The sequence below is a fragment of the Gambusia affinis genome, linkage group LG09 (genome assembly GCF_019740435.1).
Source record: "Gambusia affinis linkage group LG09, SWU_Gaff_1.0, whole genome shotgun sequence".
Classification (NCBI taxonomy): domain Eukaryota; kingdom Metazoa; phylum Chordata; class Actinopteri; order Cyprinodontiformes; family Poeciliidae; genus Gambusia; species Gambusia affinis.
In genome coordinates, this window is record NC_057876.1 from 9062096 (window position 1) to 9083920 (window position 21825).

Sequence of the window (21825 nt, forward strand, 5' to 3'; positions counted from 1 at the left end):
CGTTCAAACGTGGCCTTTCTATGCCGACACCTGAGTTGCATTCAAAGCATCACCTCAAAGAAACCCTCGGTACGGATCCATTATCCAAATGACATTCAAATGCTCTCAGAGTGAGCCTATAGTTTAAGACTTCCATTTTCCAGGTAGTTTTACAGTCAAACAAGAAAAGCCCTAATTGCAGTAAGTCTCCGGGACTCTATTTTCTGCTCCACTCTCAAGAAAAGAACAAGCCAACATGCAGACTTGATTTATTAAAAAAAAGGTGTTCTTATTAATTTTGATAATGATCTGTCTTGCAATTGCAGCACTTTACGCCATTTTTCAGTTTTATGAGCGGCGCTCGACAGCCCCGATAAGATTAGTCCACTAACTTCATAGGTTGAAATCTATTGGTATATTTTCCAGGAGCAAAGTGCCTCTTTTCAGATATTTATTGCCAGTCACCTAATGCTTTGCTATTGTTCATGCACATTATTGGGTTGGATGTGGAGGCAATTTCTGTCTCTGTAATGTAGAGCGTGGCCATCAAGGCTCTTTATGGATTTGGAGAAAGCAGAGAAGGAAGAAAAAGCTCTAGCAGCTGTTGTTGTACCTGCGGTGGGAACTGGGGAAAAAAAGGTTGAATTTGCTGAGCACAAACACGATAATAACAAAGGAGACTTGTTGGTTTTTCCCTTTTATTGCATTCGCAATGTGAATATGACAGATTGAAAGGCACTAGTCTCTAAAAGATGACCTTAAAGGGGACAGTTTATAGAGTTTGTGAAATGTGTTTGTGTGGCTTTGTAAATGTGAGTGAGGGGAGAAAAACAAAGCTGTGATCTTAAATTCACTTTGCTTCTGCATCAGCTGACTCAACCTTTGTGTTACGATGATGAACAGAAGGGTTTGTTATGTTGACCATGACTTAAATACAGCATAACATATTTGGTTGTACTGGACTGAAAGGAATACAACATTCACTTTACTGACTGCAGAGAAATGGACTTTCTCCTTTTTTCTTCCCAAGAGATACTTGTGTGTTTATTCCTGCTTTGCAGGTTAAACTTTAGAAATGTTATTACATCTTGTTTTGTTTTTTTTGCACACCGAACAGCAAATGATTTTCGAATTTTGGTGTTGGAAAACAAGCAGTTCACAGGCTCAGCAAGATTACATTTTCAAAGGTCATTCGAGTTTTCTACACAAATAATGACAGAGCTTTAAATATCTTCAGCTGGCGCACTCCAAGTAAACATGTTGGCAACACGTAGTACACTTTCTGCACACCTGTCTTACCCTGTTACTTATACACTGCTTATCAACACAGATTTTAAACTTGAGATAAATTTTAGTTTGAATAGAGAAAGACTAAAATAACAAATCCCAGAAGTCTGAGATCAGCTCTTGGATTGAACCTTTCAAAGAGCTGATGTACTTTTACTTTACAGCTCTGAAAGACATTTCATACTTCGCAGAACATCCACTTCATATTTCTCAGAAATCAAAATGTCAAAAAGGTTAAGCTATGCATCAAGAGCAAATTGCAAGAGCTCCCTAATCAGAGCTATAAATACAGAATTGTGGGGAATGCATATGCCGAAAGTCGGCAAGTTCTTGATTTTCTATATATATCTGAACTATATAGTGAGCCACCTGAATATGTGTTGAATTAATTCAGTTAATTAGTATTTTTAAAATTAGTTTTTGGGGCAAATTAACTAAACAAAATCGAACAATAATAAAAATGTGTCCCAATCCTGCTTGAAATGAGCACAACACTCACGACTGTAAACATTTTTAACAACCCAGGATTTCTATTTAAAAATGTTGCTAGAAGAGTTGTCCATTATTTATTTATGGAACAATAAATAATTAAGACAACTTATGTCGTTCTTGCAGTGCCTGCATCGTACCTGCACTTCAAAATGTCACACAAATGTGTGAAGCCAACCGGTCAAAACAAAGCCAGGGTTCGCCAAAGGAGCGTGGCTAGTTGTGGCCTTTCTGCACCTCCCTGTTTAGAACTGGTTCAGATTCAGAGGGTCGACAGTACAAGTTCGCAAAACGCACACTATCATAGCTACCAAAGTCAGAACGCTCAGGCAGAGTGAAAGGATCATGTTGCAGGGAGAGAAACGGAGTAGTAAACAAAGTCTGTGTTTATTAATAATGATGTCATTAGAATGGGCCATAATATCATCGATTTAGGGTTTTTCTATGTTATATAGTGCCATAATAATAGTCCTGAAATTACTTTTTTATATATTCTAGATCAGTGTTGTCCAGTTAATAGAACATTTAGATCTTCCTTTAATGACGGTGCACCCTAAATCTCACAGCTGAAGCTTCTTTCATACACTTTGCACAACATGCCATGAACTAATTTTACATCACATTTTAGTTTAAGAAAAATGTCAAACTAGTGTAAGCCAAAACTTTCTGAGGCAGGACACAGTAAGGTGAAATGAAAGATTTTAGCTGGAGTGAAGAAGTCCTGCAGCAAAGGAGAGAGCATGAGAAAACGAAAGAAATGATAAAATCTTTGAGTTGTGCTTAGTAAGACATTACATCAGTACTCTAAACATGGGCAGCGTCGTTCATTTTGGAATGAGATTCACACGTACGTTGCCAGAAATTCCTAAAAGTTAAACTTAACGTTTCAATTCATCATTCCTGGGTTTGATAAACTGTGTAACTTCGAGGCATTAAGACATGTGCCAGCCTCTGGTTATCATCTGCAGGGTGCTACACGTCTTTATGTGTTACAGGCGAGTTGACGAGTTAAAAATAATACGTTTTTTAATAAGACAAATCGTTGTGTGGCACAGGGTGTAGGAAATTAAATTGCGCAGGCATCAGCAGTCCAGGCCTGAAGTAGCTTAAATCTCATTACATCACGTCTGATCTGCAGGGTTAAAGCAGACCAAGCGCCATGCTCAGCGGTGTTACCTTCTCTTTATCTCTGCTTCGTACAGGCTCCAGTGCTGCTAATGCAGAGGAAGTAAAAGTCTGATGGAAAAACAAGTAAACAATTTTAGGAACAGGATCTAATGCTCAGTCATTGTTTGTAATTTACCATTTCTTCCCCGTTTGTGTTATTTCTGTGATTTTCTCCTTGTTGACATCTTCAGTGACTGCACATCAGCCTCCATCATTATTATTATTATGCAGATGTCGGTGGGCAGAGCCATGCCGCATGTCCCCAAAGTTGCCGTACATCGTTCTTAATACACATGGCTGTCAGTGGAGTCATGTGCATATTATAAGTGTGATTGTCAAAGCACAGATAAAGGCCAAATAACACGAGTCACTCTTATTTAGGACGACACTGGTTAAAGTGAGAAGGTTTAAGCTGTCTTATTTTGACCGCAGTTCATCTGGATCTGTGTTTTTCCCACTTGCTGGTGTGAATGTGACATGTGGCACATTCACACGCAGCACTCACACACTCACGGCTTCATTTTAGTCACCAAAGTTAGTATTTCAAATCAAAGCAAACCTCGTTTAATTGGCTGAGAAAATTTATTCATCTTGTAAGGTAGCTTAAACTAAGATGTAGGAGACGATGTGATTTGTGCATTGAAAGCAACGCTTCCTCCAAAACCGATTTGTATTCATGCTTTGCTGAGCCAGAGCCACTGGTGTGTCTTTGCTTGTGGGTTTTATGTTAAGAGGACTGGAAAGAGGTAGAGGAAGAAAGAGAGAGGGGGGGGAAAAAACTTGAAAATAATCAAAAAGCTGTTCAGGTTGAAATGAGTTTCCCACTCTTCATGCTTGTGCTGCCTAGGACTGATACCCTAAACACGCGTGGAGTTGAGATGTGCTTTGGTTATGCTTTGGAGGGAAAGTCATATCAGATAACCAGCTCTGCTTTTCATTTCTAGACAGGTTCACACTTATCTACATAATTCTCACTCATATTTCTCTTTCAGGTCCACAGCCTCTGAATTGAAGGCTTTGCATCTTGTGCACACATGTCGCTGTGGAAAAACATTTGTCTTTGGATCTTCCTACACTTCTACATGTCTTTCTCTTGCAACATTCATTATTCTTTTCAACCTTGCGGCTTACAGAGGCGGGGATTGTCGTTGGACTTTGCCTCTAACATTAGCAACGTATCTGTGTGGTCTCAGTGCAAAAGGCTTATTGTTGCATCAACTAGGTAGATAAAAGGATCATACTGGCTGTCTTGTTTATGCTTCAGATAAAATATTTCAGTGTTATTGGGGGGTATTGAGTTCAGGTATTCATAATACCTAATCGATTATTCCAGCTGACTCTACAATATTTTTAATGTAGCTGTATCTGATGTCTAAAAAAGTACTCTATATTACATCTCTGACAATACATCCACATAAAAAGATAAACAGAGAAGAAAAAATTAAAGTTGGATTAAGCAAAAATACTAAGCTTTCTGACTTCATTAATATGTAAAAGTGGTCATGTGTAGGCGTACAAGTAAAAAAAGCTTTGAATATTGAAGGGAAATATCATGATAGTTAATTAGGTATGGGTGGATAAATTGATTCTTATTGATTGAGAGGTTTTAAATTAAATACTTTCCATTGACCAGACCGTAGGTGATTCATACCGTTTTTCTCATCCTGCCTTTAGGGATTATCGCTAAAATTGTCTCAAAAAGCACAGCTTTACAGGGAATTTTTTTTTGGTTCATTTCGCAAGGCAACCTTTCAATAAAAAATTGTCATTTTCTTTTACTTAACACAAATGAGAAATTTAAAAAAAAATACAGAAACATGACTTCCCAAATGGTACCTTCATTTGGCCTGCTGTACATAAACAGCAGAAGAAACTGTTGTTTTCACTGCTGTTTTTATTGATCCAAACAGAGAAGATATCACAATTATTAAAACTAATATTGAGTAGGATTATATTAAATGTTAAAACTTGACCAAATGTTTGTTTGGCACGACTTATGAGGAGACACAATACGCAGTACGAAACTTACAAGAATGACAGATTGGATGTTAGCAACATTTTGGGAAAAATTAACAATCCCAATTTATTTACTTTTTTATCAACTAGATTACATCTAAGCTGATCACAAACTGTGTCTTTTATCAATCTGTAATTAATCAGTCCATGTTTACTTAGCCCAGAGCTTACATGACCTTTTCAAGCTAAAATGGTCCTATTGCAAAAAAAACAAAAAAACACTGAATTTGCTCCTCAACCAAAGTCTCATAAACATGAAACTGTATTTTAGGAAGCCTTTGTTCTGTGTAGGATTATCAATTTTTGGTTTGATCAGTCCTGATATTTCAGAGTCTAAACGACTTGAAACTTGAAACTCCCTAAAGTACCACAGTTGAGGAGTGAAAGTCAGGGGAGAGCAATCCCCTGGAGTTTTTTCTTAATCTTTTTCATGGGACTAAGAGTAGATTTTGGTTTGAGAACCTGAGGGCTCAACTGGAGGATGAGGCTTTAATAATTCAGTAATATAAGAAGCTTGACCATGAAGGACCCTAAAAGTCAGAAATTTTAAATTAATGCAGGGAACAACTATAAGAGATATTAAAACATGTGTGATATGACTTATTCCGTTTCAAATGGCACAACAAAATAAGAATAACAGTCAGAAAAAAGGGGAGAACATGCAGTAGAAGTCTCAAGGAAAAATAGTCTTTGTAACTTTCAAGAGAAACACAAATCCTAGATTCCTTAGGCTTTGCCTAACAGCTGAGTTTAAAAGTCAAATCTATTGTTTTTCTATTTGCTTTCTGGGTCAATGATCAGACACTTAGCTAGAGACTCCAATAATTTAGAGAGTTCATGAGATCTGGGTTTGGTATGCATAAAATTGATGAGACATTTTTAAATCTATTATTGATTTGTCCAAGTAGACAAATATGTAGTAAGACCAAAAGTGGGCCCACTACAGAGCCTTGAGGTGCCCAAAATATTAGATAAGTAGAATCCTGCGTGGTACAGTTTATCAAATAAACCATAAACTTTTTGAAATTGAAGACTCTTCACAAGTCTAAAACAGTTCCAGCAATCCCCACCAAATTATAAAGTCAGCTCATTTAAATGGTACGATTGACAGTATCGAACGCTGCTGCGGTCTAACAACACTAACTGTAAAATCCCAAGTGTTTGTCCATTATCATGTCTGGACACTTTATGTGAAGCAGCTTCTGTTGAAAGTGTTTTACAAAAATCAGATTGATAGTCGTTAAAACTTTGTGTTGTTGTAGAAAAACTAGACAGGGTTAGTTTTTCTACAACATGATTTTCTTAACATTCTTCACTTATAAATATTGTGGTATTTTAATATCCTGTGTTACTAAATAATGACCCGAGATCTCATTATGCTTAATTTAAACATGCTTTAAACTTGTTGAAAATGAAACTTTGTCTACAGTATGACATGTTGTTGCTTACATACAGTTCAGAAACCACTGCACTGAACTCCATTGAAAACCTCACTGTTTCTCCACCAAATGTTGATTTCTGAACTCTTCCTGAGTTAAAGCATTAGTGCTGTCGTTTCTAAATGAATATGAACTTGTTTTCTTTGCATTATTTGAGGTCTGAACGCACTTATTTTGACCATTTCTCATTTTCTGCAAATAAATACAAAATTTTTGCTTGGGATTTCGGAGGCATGCTGTCAGTAGTTCAGAGAAACTGATCATCTCTTAATTTTTTTCCAGAGCTGTATATATTTACCCGAGAGCCAGGAAGGATAGGCGAACTGCATAATGTTTGTACAGTGAGAGAAATAGCTCTTTATGTAGAAAATTCACTGAATTGCAAGTTTAAATTCATTTCTCAGTTGCTCTCCGTCTCATTAAAAGAATCCTTTAAATTTCTCCTTCTCTTTTTTGGGGTGGCGACTGAAACACTTGTCTGATATTTTAATGGTGGACTGTAAGTTCAGTCTTATTGGGAATCCCTTCTAAAAACTCCTAGCCTGGTAAATCACCTGCAGAAACTTGGCGCTGGCTTTTTCTTTCCGGTTATTAGAGTTGAACAGGTGATGCCTTCTCCCAGCCTTGTTATGCATCATACCTTTGTGTTGTGTTCTAACTCTCTGTCACATGCTGCAAAGCCTCTGAGCTCTGTCACACTAATTAGATAGTTCAAGTCATCCTCCATTTGTTTCTACCCAGATCCTTGCGAGGAGGACGGTACACACTGACACGAGGAGGAAGAGGAGAAGGAACAGGCAGTTAGAGGTGGCTGATGAGTGTCACTGGGCTCAGTAACAACGGTTCGTGTCAGAAACCCTTTGAGAAGGAGGGATTTTTTTTAAGGGGTTTCTGCAGACACAGCCAGTTAGTTCCTTTGCATTTGTTGTGTCGTTTCCCAGCACTCCGGGGAACATGTGGCATGTCGAGTTGATGCAGGTTGGCAAACCTTAAAAGTAAGGCTTTTTGTAAAATTAGAGATGCTATATGAAAATGTGTTTTTAACCCATAATTTCACTTTACAGTGGGTGTGCAGTTATAGTGAAAGGAAGAGTTTACAATTGTTAGTGATTTATTTTTATCTTTTGTAGAGAGACACAAAGTAACGTGCAATAGTGACGTTTCTGATAATAAATGGTTTTCAAAATTTTTGAAAATCATTCTTTCCCTGATTCTTTTGATAAAAACTAGTTTCAGGAGTCACGTAAGTTAAAAGTTCATATGTTCTGTGAAAACCTTTGAGGTTTGTTAGTGAATACTAGTGAACAAACAGCATCAGGAGCAAGACATTTTAAAAATCTGTTATATCGACTGTTTCTCATTCATTTCTATAAAATCATTATTGGATTATAAACTCTCATAAAGACCAGATTATTTCATATCTTCATACATTTTACCTTAATTCTGTTCTTTCACTGGATACATTTTTCCTCCTCATCACACTTTTCCAGCAGTCAAGTCTTCTACAGTTTTTGTGCAAATTTATTGTACTTCTATGTGCATCTGTTAATCAAAGGATTAATTTGGTAATTTAAAAGGATCTTTACCTCTTTCTCTTCCTCTTATGAGTTTTAAACCTCTTCTTTAAAAATGGAAGGATTTTTCTTTACTTCTGTCCACGTTACTGACTGCTACTGTTTCCTCCTCTGCCTGCTGTGATTCCTATAATCACCTTGTGTATGGCTAACCTTGTTTCAGGCTAGGCGTAAAGGGACGACAAATCCAGAAGTGTGCGCATGCCTCGGATAGCAGCGTCTGAGCCTGAGCCTGTCCTGCTCAGCTCTGTATGTCTACAGCTCCTTTGAGGCTTGCTTGCAGTTATTAAGTCAGATGTGTTTAAATCTCTGTTACTCACTTGGAAAAAAACAAACAAAAAAGAAAACATTCACCACTAAAGTCGACGAGGTGATCTTCTGAAACTTTCTACACATTTATACTGAAATGCTAGCAACAGCACAGTCTTTTATGTTGTGTTTTCATATCATAATGTAGACCACATAATGTGCTTCTTGTGTCTGGAAATATTTGCAAAGTTGTTTTTTTCCCCCTTTTTTTTCCATTTTCTAGAACATTCTGCAGCCATTTTTCATTCAAAAAGTGTCATCAATTTGAACATTTTTGTTTTGTTGAGGATATTGAATATATTCTGTTTGCTAAAGTATAAATATGCTTTGAACTTTTTCATATTTTCAGTGCACCAGAAATAGATGGATGCATAGTCAGAGAGAGTTTTAGAAATCTTTGCATCTAGCCACCTTTACTCTGACGTCCCTAAATAAAATCTAGTGCAGCTAATTCCCTTCAGAAGTAACCTAATTAGAAAAGGCAGCCCATGTGTGTCTAATTTAATCTACTCGTAAATCCAGCTGTTCTGTGAAGGCCAGTTCTGTCATAATTATGTGAATTAATGCAGTCAATGCTAGTTGGTGAAGAATATTGCATCCAAGGAAGCCCAGTTGTTCGGCTTGAGTTGCTGACTCTGCAGAAATCTCTTGTCCTGTTTGCTGAATACTCCAAAGACTGCAGCATAAACATATCTGCCTGGTAACGACACACATTACATATTTTTTAATCTGTTCATCCAATTCCACACAAACAGTCTGTTGTAAGGTGTAAGTGCTCTGACAGGAATTGTGTGGTCAACTCTGAGATGCAAACTTTCTGAATATTTTCCTCAACAAACTGCATAATAGTGATTAAAATTTTAGATATTTTTCTTTCTGAAAGGCACTGATGAATCACCGCTGACATTTTTGCCCTTAGATGCTCACATTTATTCTTTGTGGGTAGAAGACATTGCTCTATGGTCTCTGCTTTAAACATTCTTCCCTAAACTTTGTTGAATATACAGTATGTAGTATGGTTAATGACTGAATTTATAGAGAAGCCTAATGAGTTTATTTGAAAGTCACAGCCGGCGATTAAGCCCCCTGTGCACAGAACTAATTGTTGAAAACGCTGGTTTAGCCCCAAAGCTTGACTGTCTGCAGAAACATCTGGGGCTGAGAGGGGGACAAAGCGTCAGCTGTAGCACTTGAGTGATGAATATGAATATTTCTTCCAATTTAGGCTCGTAGTCAACACTGCTAATGGCTCCTCCAAGAATAGGACCGTTGCTTCAGAATCACACGTTTGACCACGCAGCTATTAAGAAAACACAATGATAAATTTGTCTCGCACTCTTGGAGTTGGGCACAAATTTGGGTTCTCAGCTGTTCATCTGGAAGCATCCCTCCGAGCTGCGTGTTCACACGAACACATTTCCCACACAAACAAGCATCTCACTTGCGCTCCCAAAATGTCAGCTCTTTTACACTGACAGGGACTTAAAATGGTCTCGTAGGGTTCAAGGCAAACGCGTCTTTCAACACGCCGCTGACTTGAAAGCGAGCTGAAAGCAAAGGTGTCGCAGAGTGTCGTCCCGGCGCCGGTGGTAAACGGCGATGCATGGAGCGCCCCCACCCCCAACCGTCTTCCCACCATCTTCAAACAGATGACAAGAAAGATTAATAAACAGGAATCAACAAACCGGAAAAAGCAAACGTGTAAGCTCCTGTTCGAAGGTGCAAGGCTCATTAATTGTGTTGATGTTTGCCTTATTTGCACAAGCTGACTCCCAACTTTTCTGTCTTTTTTGACACAATGATTAGTAACATCACATGAAAAACTGCTAATAATTTTCTTTTAAGGCGCTAACCGTTTGGTGAAGTGGCATCTGAACATTTCCGCAAAGGTTCATAAGTGCACCCAAGTGATCTCAGGAACGCTTTTGGAATTGCGTTACTCATACCAAGAAGGAATAAATGCAAACAGATGCACTCTCCTGCAGTAGGACAGCAGCCAGTTTTGTACTCAATTAAATAGGAGCGGGTAGCAATAATGTCATTTAGCACGTGAGAACCGATTTACATATTAACCAATATTCTCCAAGGGCTTGCTTCTCCTTCTGTCCTTGAATCAATAGATTTTTCTTTTTTTTAAGTGTCTATGTCCATCAGATGCAAATATGACCTGATGAGGATCACATCGCCATTGCCGCCAGTTCTCCCACATGTTTATGAAATGCAATGCGTTCTGCGTGTAGCTGTGAATGCAGCTGGTGACAGTAACTGATTGTTTTCTAGTTCGGTATTAATGACCCATGATGTTCGCAGATTCTCTTTGGTCGCGTGACTCTCTGGCTTCCTTTAACTGAAAATATAACAAATCTGTTTCTGAGCATTTTTCCTCATTTGCATTTTTGCATTTTGTGTTATTTTTAACATGTTTTGGAAACGTGTGTGCTTGTGTTTTTGGATTCTACGGAGGCGTGTGTGTGTGTGGGTGTGTGTGTGTGTGTTTGACAGAACTAGTGTCTGTGGCCTGTGAAGGAGTGCTTGCTGAAGCATGGTTGTCTCAATGAAAAATGTACTCTGAACTGCAGACATGCGGAGGGGTAAATATTTGTCATCTTGGGGACAAACATAAATCAGTTAGCCACTCTTCAGTTTATATATGAAGGTGGATGGAGCTTTTTTCTCCCTCTTGCACATCCAATTCAACTTCATTTTGTGCGTTTGATAACTCCCTGTATAAATGTTGTCATTGGTTTATGGATGTTGTTTCCAAGAATGTTTGAAAATTGCTGCTGTTCCTGGAACCATTATGCACCAACATCAGACTTGGACTGATTACTAAATAAAGAGTGAATGCTTTAAATTCAAGCAGAAAACCACTCGAACAAAGCGAGGATTTAGAGGAAAAACATCAACATCAGCGGATGAGAAATCTTTGCCCGCTAATGGCCGCTAAACTTGAAATTGTTTAATACTCTGGCTGGTAACTTTAATTGAATTAATTTCGGGGAACATCGTAAGGACTGATGGTGTCATAAAGCACTTGTTACAGCTGCCGTTCATCATTGTGATGTAAATTACGCCCAGTGATTGCTCAATGATGCCTTCCTTCAGGGACATGATGTTGTTTAAAAAAAAAAATTGTAATTGGCTCCAAAGGGCACATGATGTGTTGATGCCATGAGGGAGAAACAGAAAAGAGAGTTATATTTCCTCGCCGGCGAAGATTTTCTACCCTGCTGATAGGCCCGTGCTGCAACAGCAGTGCATTTTGCGATTTTGTTTCACAAGCAGATAGGGGTGAAATTAAAAAAATAATAATACATGCATGTTTTACAGATGGTGATAAGACATGTTGACAGCAAGCAGCAGTGGAGGATGAAAGAGCGTATGTATGTGGAATGTGGTTTTAAAGTGAGACTTGAGATTGGTGTGTACAGAAAAAAAATAAATAAATCAGTTGGAGATAACACAGCTCAAAAAATATGAAAAAGAGATAATTGGAGAAGTGCAAAAACACTTCTTAAAATAAATTATTTTTTAAAATACTTTATGGTTTAGGCATGGTAATGTTTAATCGTTTGGAATGGGGAACTGGGATAACACTTAGTTGTTCTTAAATGGAAAAAGTAATTGGCTTATTAGTGTTGCTGTATGAGGCATTGTCCCCTTGACATGTTCATTAAATTGATAATGTGTTATGTTTTGACATTATGACTGATGGGATTGTTGCTACCACAAATGTATTGTGATTAATGTCCTCAAAATCACAGCTTTCAGGTCATTTCAGGTGAGGTCTACTAACTTTGGACAGAGACATCTTTCACATCCAGAGACTTTTGCACATCCTGAGATTTTTTTTTTTTTTACCTTTTCTTTAATGCCAAAAAGCTCAAACATATCAGTTTGAATTGATCTGACTCTGTGAATCAGATCAGAGATTTTCAATTTGCTTTGAAATATTCCAGACTTTTAATTGGGTTAAACAATTTACAACAATTTACATACACCACATAAAAAAAGACTACATTTTTTCTCACTGTCTGAAGTTAAATCAGACCAAACTTTAGGTTAGTCAAAATTACCAAAACAATATTCTTTTTGCTAAATGCCAGAAAACTTAGGAACTTGTGGGAGATTCATAGCTAAAATTCGTTGTATTGTGAATAATTTTGTAATAGCATTTTGTCTCTGTGTCACTCAGCTCTACTGCGGTTACATTATTCTATTTTGGGTTTTAGAAGCATATCCAGCTGTCTCTTTCCCTGCATCACAAACACTTCATCACGTCCTCCTCATGCTCCTCCTGTAGATGTGCCCCTGACTTGGGAGTTGACATGGTCAGCTGGACAGATGAGACGTGGAGTCTGTTTGCAGCAGGAAATCTGCCCTGGACATCATGGCTCAGCACACTGACAGCTGGTGCATCCGTGTTCTGTGTGTTTAGCGATATGTGCGTGTGTGTTTGTGTATTTTGCCAGCTGAATTGTCTCTGAAGAAGCAGCTGCAGCCAAATATGAGTTCAAAACCTTACGCATTTCTCTCAAATATCACGGTTTGCAGCCTTCCTGCCTCACATCCGGCATTTTGCACCAAATAAATCATTTTCATTGGCTGCCTGATTAGGCAGGGAAACATTTAGCCTCTAGTGTTTGTTGTTTATGCACGTATGCAAAGACCTGTCAATGACCTTGTATGTTTTTGACACATAATGTCGGCCTAAGCCAATCCCACTCAGAGAGGAATGTACAGACGTATGGAGCTATAGTATGTTTATTTAGTGTGTGCATTGACCTGCAAGAAGTCTGCTAAGTGGCTTATACTCCCTGTGTGTGTTTGTGCGTAGAATGACTTTGAAGAATGTTGTGCCGTGACAATAATCTAAGCCAATTTAGTCACCATCAGCCCTTCATTATGCGTTTGACATAAAGTAGTGCGTGACTGGAATGCCCTCCCATAAAATGATAATTTACTTCTCCAAAGAAATTACGTATTTAACCTCATTAACCTAAAGAACATGCAATAAAATGAAAGGCTTACCCCCCCACCTCCTTTGAAGTGCACTGCCATGCACCCACACACAAATACAAATTGGAAACATCATCAAAAGTTAGGAGTTCATGCCAACTGTGACCCCTGCAAATGAGAAGCGGTGGCATGTTAACAACATCAAGCCTTACTGGCAACTTGTTGGGCTTCTTGTTGGGGATTTTTGTCTCTCTCTCTCTCTTTCTCTCTCGTTCTTTGCTTGAATATCATCTGTCTTTTAAGAAATGATTAACCTGGCAGGTGTGTGGCAGGTCTCACCCACAGTCTTCATCTTTCAGCCCAGCTTTTTAGCTCACAGGCAGTTTTTTTTGGAGGGGATCTGAGGGAAGGTCAGCTCAGCCAACTAATAGTCGTGGTCACAAAGCTGAAAGTCACGCATTAGAAGAAGCCGCCATCATTAGGACCAACACATTTTCAAACAAGCTGACCTGCTGCTCCCCTGCTGTTTATTAGCAAAGTTTTGGCTTGGCTTTAGAGCAATTATAGTCACTATTCATGATAAACTGTGGCCTTTTCTGCGACACCATGAGACGGGAGACACGCTTGCATACAGAGTAAATAATGTCAGGCGCTTGTGTTGTCATGCACAGAAGAGCTGCCATGTTTTTCTCTGCAAACGCTTGCAATACGGGAAACGTGCTTGGGAAAAACAGGGAAAATGGCAACGTGTCAGCAAGTGATGATGTATGTCGTTCATTGGACACAGAACATTTAGTTTTCATTAAGAGTTAAACACGTACACGAAACATTAATGGGGTTCAGCGACAGCAGCGCCGACGCGCCTCTCTGAATCTCATCCTGATGAATTAGCAACTCAGCACAAGGGTGAAGCAAAGGAAGAAAAAAAAACATGCAAGGAAAGAAAGACGTTTATGTGATGTGTAGAGGGGAAGCAACTGTCAGATAACATATTTATCTAGTTTGGTATTTATAATACAACTTCATGTAATCCCCAACGAAAGCTTCAACGTGCTCTTAGGAGGAACAAAAGGCTCGGTGGGGGAGGGACAATGGGAGGAAAAGCGGAGAGAAAGGTCAGGATGAGTGCTGCCGTTTCATTAAGAGAGATGTGGACTCCTTTTCCTCTCCTGCTGCACGGGGAGTGATGGAGAAGGTTGTTAATGTCTGGCCTGTCAGCCATATTGGATTCAGGGCAGTAAATTAATATTACGCTCCTTTTAAAGGGGTTTTATTTTGGGATTTACTGATCTCCCCTGTGTGTCGGCAGTGTAAAGAGGTTATTTCCCTTCTTTCTGCTCTGTTCTATGTCTGCTTGCTATCTCTCAAGCAGGGCTAATATGTTTAGAGAAAGAGAAAGCGTGTTCATAGAGGAAGGATCTGTGCGCTGTAGGCAGTTTTGTGTCATCATGTGTTTGTTTTAAACAATTTTTAGGAAGCACAGAAGTCTGTCGTAGACCGTAGTGAATTTTCCAAGCAACGACAGCTCCGTAGGTACAAAGACGACTTACAGAGCTTTGCAAACTTTTTTAGATGTATGGAGTAAAAAATAAGTATTAGTAAATACATGTGGAAAAAATAAGCATTGAACACATTGTCATGTTTTCTGTTTAAATACAAATCTCTAATGGGGTAGGTGACATAAAATCCACACCAGATGTCAAAAGCCCAAGTAATCCACACTTACGAGTAAATCAAAGCAAATAAGCAATAAATGATGTGTAAAGATTAAGTGAAGAATAGATGAAGTAAGTGAGGTGCTAAAGGAATAGAAAGTATTAAAAAAGCATTCCTTTTACTTCCCAAGTAATTGCCAATTTATGTTGGTTTATCACATAAAATCACAATAACATACATTTATGTTTGTGGCTGTAACACGACAAATCATAAAAACTTCCGGTGGTTTGAGTACCGTTCCACATCGCTGTATCCTCCCCTTTGTTCCTCCATGTGCCGAGGTTATCATACAGGAGCATTAAGTAATTAGAATCACGTGGAGATAAGTGATTTTAAGTCAGTGGGCTGTTTTAACTGTGACTTATCTTTAGACTCTGTCCTATCTGTTGTGTGGAGCTTAATGTAGGCTGGGCTTAGAGTCCTGGCAGAAAAGTACTATAACAGTGCGGAGTAGTCTTGTCGCTGAGGCAGGATTTATGGCTGCTGGTCCATCAGCGCTGATGTTAAAAGGGCTGTGATTAAGAGCCGAAGTGAAGACATGGACTGTGCTGCCCCTGTGACCCAGCCAGGCGCACACAAGGCTGATCACTGTCACTGCTAACTCCACACCATACAAATCTGTCTTCCTCCTTCTCTTTGTCTGTGTATCATCTACTGTCTCGTCCCGCATGCATGCATACGAGCTGAAATTGACCAAGGACGCTGAATCTCTGCATTTGATCTTCGCTCGGCAGTTGCAACAAGGAGGCAGGGAATAGGCTCGGTGCCTGCCTTACAGACACAACTTCAAAAGCGTGGAAATATATTTCATTTTCTGTCTTTCTTCTTTTATTCTCCAAGGTTCAGAGCATCCGGCCACAGCAGCACTTCCCGCTGCATTCTCGGACCTCCTGCCTCACTTCCTGGTGGAGCCTGAGGATGAATACATCGTGAAGAACAAGCCTGTGACCCTGTCCTGCCGCTCCACCCCAGCCACCCAGATCTACTTCAAGTGCAACGGCGAATGGGTTCACCAGGACGACCACTTGATTGAGCGAACCGTTGACCCTGCTACAGGTACACAGAACCTGCCCGTTGCTACTTGTGCTGTGTGTTTCTGCTTAGTTTGAACCAATATCAGCACACTTTGTTTGACCAATTGTTCCAGTCGTCAGCTACGGACCAACATCTATCAGATACATTATATAAAGTGTTTGCGTGCTGAAACTAAGGTCGGCAAATTGCCGGCGATTACTGCGCTCCAACAGACTCCTGGCTCATCCTCCATCCTATTTAGCCTGCCACTCTCATAATGAGCACATTGGTTTCATTCTCAGAAATCTCCACAATCACCTTGGAGACCTGTTAGTTTTTCCCCTTTGTTGTGCTGCAGTCCCCCCGTCTCTGCCATTGGTGTCACAAGCATGTCTGACACTGCAGTGGAGTGATTCAGAAGTGACCTGCAAATTCAAACCACCCATTTGCCGCCTGACGAGGGATTGGGAGCCTACACACACAAATATGAAATGTGGCAACATTGTCAGTATAAGTTTGCAATCAATTTTTATTTTTTTTGTGCCTTTTTTCAGGTAATAACTGTAACTGTGGGATTTCCTCTTGATACAGCTGAAGTTTATATCTTCTCCAAGCTTATTTAAAACAATTAATGTTGAGCCTGAATGAAAGGTGGAAAGAATGTGAAAACAAAATCATTAAAATTTTATATGGTACCCCTACGCAAAGATGGGTTAAAAAACGACTTTAAATTAACCCAATGTATTGCATCAGTGTAATCTCACTCTGATTAATATGAGTAGATTTATTCTGTGGAGACAAAATAATTGTCTCCACAGACAATTATTAGCACCGGTGGCTAATATTAGAAGCACCGGTGGCACATTTAGCGGTGTGAATGCCTCGTATTGCCCTTTGGCAAAAAGACACTGCTTAGTTTTCTTCTATTAGATTTCATAACCTTTGAGCAAACATAGTAAGCAAGTTTTGCACAATATCTGCTTTTTGGATTTGTACCACAACATACTGTCCCACAACCCTTACTTTACACCTTGGATCTCGTAATAGTCCAGATTTGTGACTCCATTCTGATGTGGATTAGAGGCATGTTGGTGGGTCGAGTTCAAACGTTTATCTTGTTAATAGTGGAGCAGAATGTTGGTTTAGTTTTTTGTCCTCATATGCCCCCCCCATCCCCCAAACAAATGGCATTTAAGTAGAATCAAAGGCGTCTCGAACTCCAACTTTTGGGGCCAGTGTGCTGCTGCTTTTAGAAATGTACCTGTGTCAACACACCTGATCCAAATAATTGTGTCATTATCAGGTCTGTGTAGAACCTGACCACATGCTGTGATGGTAATTCAGCTTTTTTCTTCAGCTGCGTTGAACCAAGGACACATTTAAAAGTGACAGAATATCACCTCTCCAGAAGTGAAGTTTGAGACCCCTGATCTGAGCGTTGTCATGGTGATGTAGGGACCACTCTTTGATGCAGTTCTCTAACATTGAGCTTTGAAGTATTGTTTCTCTTTTCTTTCTTTCTTTTTTGATCTCCCTTAGCATTTCCTTCACTGTGGTGGGGAGCAAGACAAATATGGTTTCTCTTCCATTCTTCTAACCAGTGCCTTACAGAAATTTGGACGTTGTGATACAAAATACTCGACCCCAAGGAAACAGAAAATCATTAATTACGAATAAAAAGTTCCTAGAAACTCTGCATGAAAAACTTTTTTTTCATATATTTCTTTTTTTGTTGTTGTTAGGAATGGTTAAGGAATTACCATAACTTTATCTCTGGTGATTTTGATGGAACTAAATATTTCTCAGAAAACAAAAGGTTGGATTTTTCAATTATTTCCTGTGTGAAATTGTGCTGCTGCAATATTTGACTAATTTAAGATATTTTTGCACCTTTACAAGGGGTGCCAGTAAACGTAGCCAACAGCTTATAAGCAAAATAAACAAAAGGAGAAAAAAAACATTATCTATTATGCATACAGTGATACATCAGGTGCATTTTGAACTGCAGCTAAGCTTGCTGATGCTGCCAAAGACAGACAGCAATGGGATACAATTTCAGTAGGGTTTAGTTTCTGTAACTTTTTGCGTAGGCACATTGACTGTGGGTGAAAGATGAGCTGAATACACCTTCCATCTTTTTAATAACCCCTGTTGTCAAGCCCCAGACGCCTGCTGCCATTCACCAACTCTTTTGTTGCTTGATTTCTTTACCTTTTGTGTGAGAAGTCTTGGTTTGATTAAGTAGTTGTCTTGGAGTCATCCTCATGTAAATAAAAATGAAAGCAGAGTACACAGAGTTGACAGTGACACAGATAAGGCCGTTTATGAATTTGCATGATCATGGTGAAATGTTACAGAGTCAGAATCAATTCTAATAAAAATTAATCATCCTAGTTTTTATTAGGAATTCCAAGTCCTTGTTACTGTTAGTGATATAAATGAAGTTGTTAAAAAATATTTAGGGTTTTTGTGGAACTACAGATAGTTTTAAAGCTTCAGCAAGCAATAATGTACGGTGAGTAATTGACTGTTTTGTTTTCTGTGAGAATATCAGATCTTGCGTGCAGAAACACAAGGAAACTTTCCCATGGAGAAGTACACTAATTCAGATCTGCAACATGAATGTGCAGACGAAAGAAAACTGAAGTGTAATGCTGAAGACAGAAAGGTGAGATAATAAAAATAAAAGCAACTCGAAATGAAACTAATACAAGTGCTCTAGAAACTTTAAAGTGGCCCCTTGAAGTCTTAAAAGGCCAGCTGAGCTTCAGATTAATTTTTAAAATTCACACTCATCGAAGTGCTGAAAGAAATCTTTGCTCTCTCTGCCTGTCTTGTTTGGGGATTTGTGGTCTGTCCAAACGGCACAGCGAACAGTCGATACTCCTCACTCCCTCCCGACTCCTCACCACTCTTTGTCACTCACAATCCGTAACTTTCAAATCATCTTACCAGACATCCGATGCAGATTGGAGATTGAAATCGTGATGGCGACATCAAGACATACGCGTCAATTAAGATGCACTTCAGTCTTTGACATCAAAAATCTGAGGATCAACACGCTGACGACAGTGTTGGAAATAGCAGAAAATGGAGCCGCACAATTTATAAAATCTTAACCATCATCGGAGTGTGAGTGTGTGCAATAGTGCGATCGCAAAGGACTGCTTTGATGCAATGTTTGGTAGAGTACAGTGTGCAGGCACCAAACGTGCCTAATGAGCATTGATATGCACAGTGAATTATATATATATATATATATATATATATATATATATATATATATATATATATATATATATATATATATATATATATATATATATATATATATATATATATATATATATATATATGGTAATTTTTCAGCAGTACTTCTGATATCAGCTTTATTACTGTCCATGTTTAACTGAAAATATCCCACAATTTCTCTTTGCTATGCTTCATATCTACAGACTTTTTCATTACGACCAAATAAGGAGGCAAGTTATGTGCAAGACTAGGTTTTATGCTGCTATCAGATGGGTGACATCCTGGAGACTCCTCTTTTACTTTGACATGGAGATTGTGAATTGTTTTATTCCTATAAAAGAAGACGTGATGCAGGCTATAAACTGCAGAGTTTATGGGAAAACCAGATTACAAACCCAACATCGCCCTGCCAGCATTTAATGATGATGCTCCATTTGCCATGTGTTGTGTGTGAGAGCTGTTGCAGTTTGCATTTATTTGTCTATGAAACAAATCTGGCATGCTGGCTGCCATGGATCCCTGCAGCAGTGAGGGACTCCATGTTTAGAAACCCTGTGAAGTTCAAGGCTTCCTCACAGCTCCCGCCTTCACTCTGTGGTTTCACTGCCTTTGATGCTGAATGTTTCATATATAGACCTTCGCAGCTTTACAGAAAACGGGGTGCTCCGAAAGTGTGGCTGCTCCTGCATCGATCTCTCAGGCGCTTGTGCTGTTTAATGTCACTCGAGCCCGAAGGAGTTTGCTGACAGCTCAGTCCAATCTCCAATCCTTAAAGAAACATGTATATGTGCATTACAGGCTTGTCAGGCTGTCCTCTCGCCCTGGTCATCACGATCATGCAGGACTCTAAACTTGTACCTGTTACCAAGCAACCAGTGCTTCCATCACTCCAGAATCTGACCGAGGGCAACGCCATCCCCTAAGAAAGAGGGATTTTAAAGGATGGAGACTGGGGCTGTAACGATACATCCAGTTCACAAGATGAAATGATGCGTGATTTAAACTCTATTTTGTAGAGAAAAATTTTTATTTTATTGCTTGTTTTGAAAACAGAGTGAAGACGTTTTTAAAATTCATCAGAGTAGAGTATTCCAGTTTTGATTTGGCTACTCATTCAGGCTTGTTAAATTATAAATGTTTGCTAATATTAAGCAGGTATTTAAAATACTCCCTTTATTCGCCATGCAGTTAGCCAATTCAGAGTTTAGTAATGTAGGCATTTTAGTTTTTGAATTGGAAAGGATCGGTTGCAGTTCAGATTGATTGATTTTAACAAAATACTCTACATGCTGGTGGGATGGATCCATCCTAACAATGCAAATTAGGACTGTGAATTCTGTTTACATTTATATTTCCATACACATCAAAATTAATGAATGTGACAGCAAATTATGAACAGAACTAATGTATATATATATATATTACAAATTATCTATTTGTAATAGGTAATCGGATTTTATGACAATGAAAAAACCCTCTAAAGTCTTAAAGAGAACTTGGAAAATGTAAGATATCCAAGCAGCACTGAGCTTTATATTTAATGTGGCTGCCATGTAAATAAGCTGTAACCCATGCAGGTTTGAAGTATTTATATTGAGATTATTAATAGGAAACTCTGGCAGTACATCTTTGATTAAAAACCAGCACAGATAATATTGTGCAAGACGTTTGTGAACATGTTCCTTCATAGTTTGAAGGCATAAAATGGACATTTACATTGTTATTGGTCTGTTTTGCTATTACAAGCCTAGCACCAGAACTTTTACTAAACCTTACTGATTTTCTTGTCCTCTTTGTTTATGGTCTATTAATGGAAAAAGTAATATTCTGAGAGCACAAGAAGGAAAACTACGACGAAAATAACTCAGGCTTTCATAATTTATGTTGTGTGCCATTGGTGTTAGTTGTTTTGTAAATAGGATGAGACCAGAATTAATATTTGAGAATTGCAGCCAGAGCTTTGAACGGTTGTTGAGTCTGAAAATATTAGTGATCTTTTTGCAAATGATTGTTAAGGATTATTAGACTGAAATAAATTGAGCCGTAGATTTATCCACAGTCATGTTGCAGAGCAAAGCTGAAGGAATATCAGATGTGTTTCTGTTGCAAGTATGAGCACAGGCACAGGCAGGATTTAGCAAACTCCATCCATGCTCAGTAGCAGCAGACTCTGTCAAATGTCAAAGCGACTGTGAAGTTTTAAATTAATAACAGACCCAGGACTGAAGTGCAAGCGTGTTTCATCGGTGCTGCTCAGTCCTCAAAGTTCAGCCAGTAGAAAACATGACATGTGGATAAGACTCTACTTTCAGACATGGCCTCGCTATCATCAGTCAGTCTCCTTTATTGAACCTGATTCAGAGCAGCAAAGACAAAAGAGTAGCTCTAGCTGGCTGTGTCTACAATTCAGTTACAGTTTACATCCCTTTGGATTGCCCGATCGCTGTGGACACACATATAGACAAGAAATGTTTTAGTTTTTTTTTTTTTTTTTTTTTTTACAAACTCCTTAGAGAAGACAAAAGGAAAAATATGTCACAGTTTGTCCTTCCCCTCCCGGTTCCAGTGTCTCATATTGATCTGTCTTCGAGTCCATCGGTTCTCATTACCTGTCTGCAGTAACT

The 21825-nt window shown here is 38.8% G+C and overlaps 1 protein-coding gene across 4 annotated transcripts in view; it reads left to right on the forward strand.

Annotated features, from left to right (window-relative positions):
- Nucleotides 1-21825, forward strand: part of unc5a (unc-5 netrin receptor A) — a 164417-nt gene that overhangs the window by 64549 nt on the left and 78043 nt on the right. For all 4 annotated transcript variants that reach the window (XM_044127925.1, XM_044127926.1, XM_044127927.1 and 1 more), the window contains exon 2: nucleotides 15776-15991. In XM_044127925.1, coding sequence (XP_043983860.1) covers nucleotides 15776-15991 — 216 coding nt within the window. The remainder of the gene's footprint in view (nucleotides 1-15775; nucleotides 15992-21825) is intronic.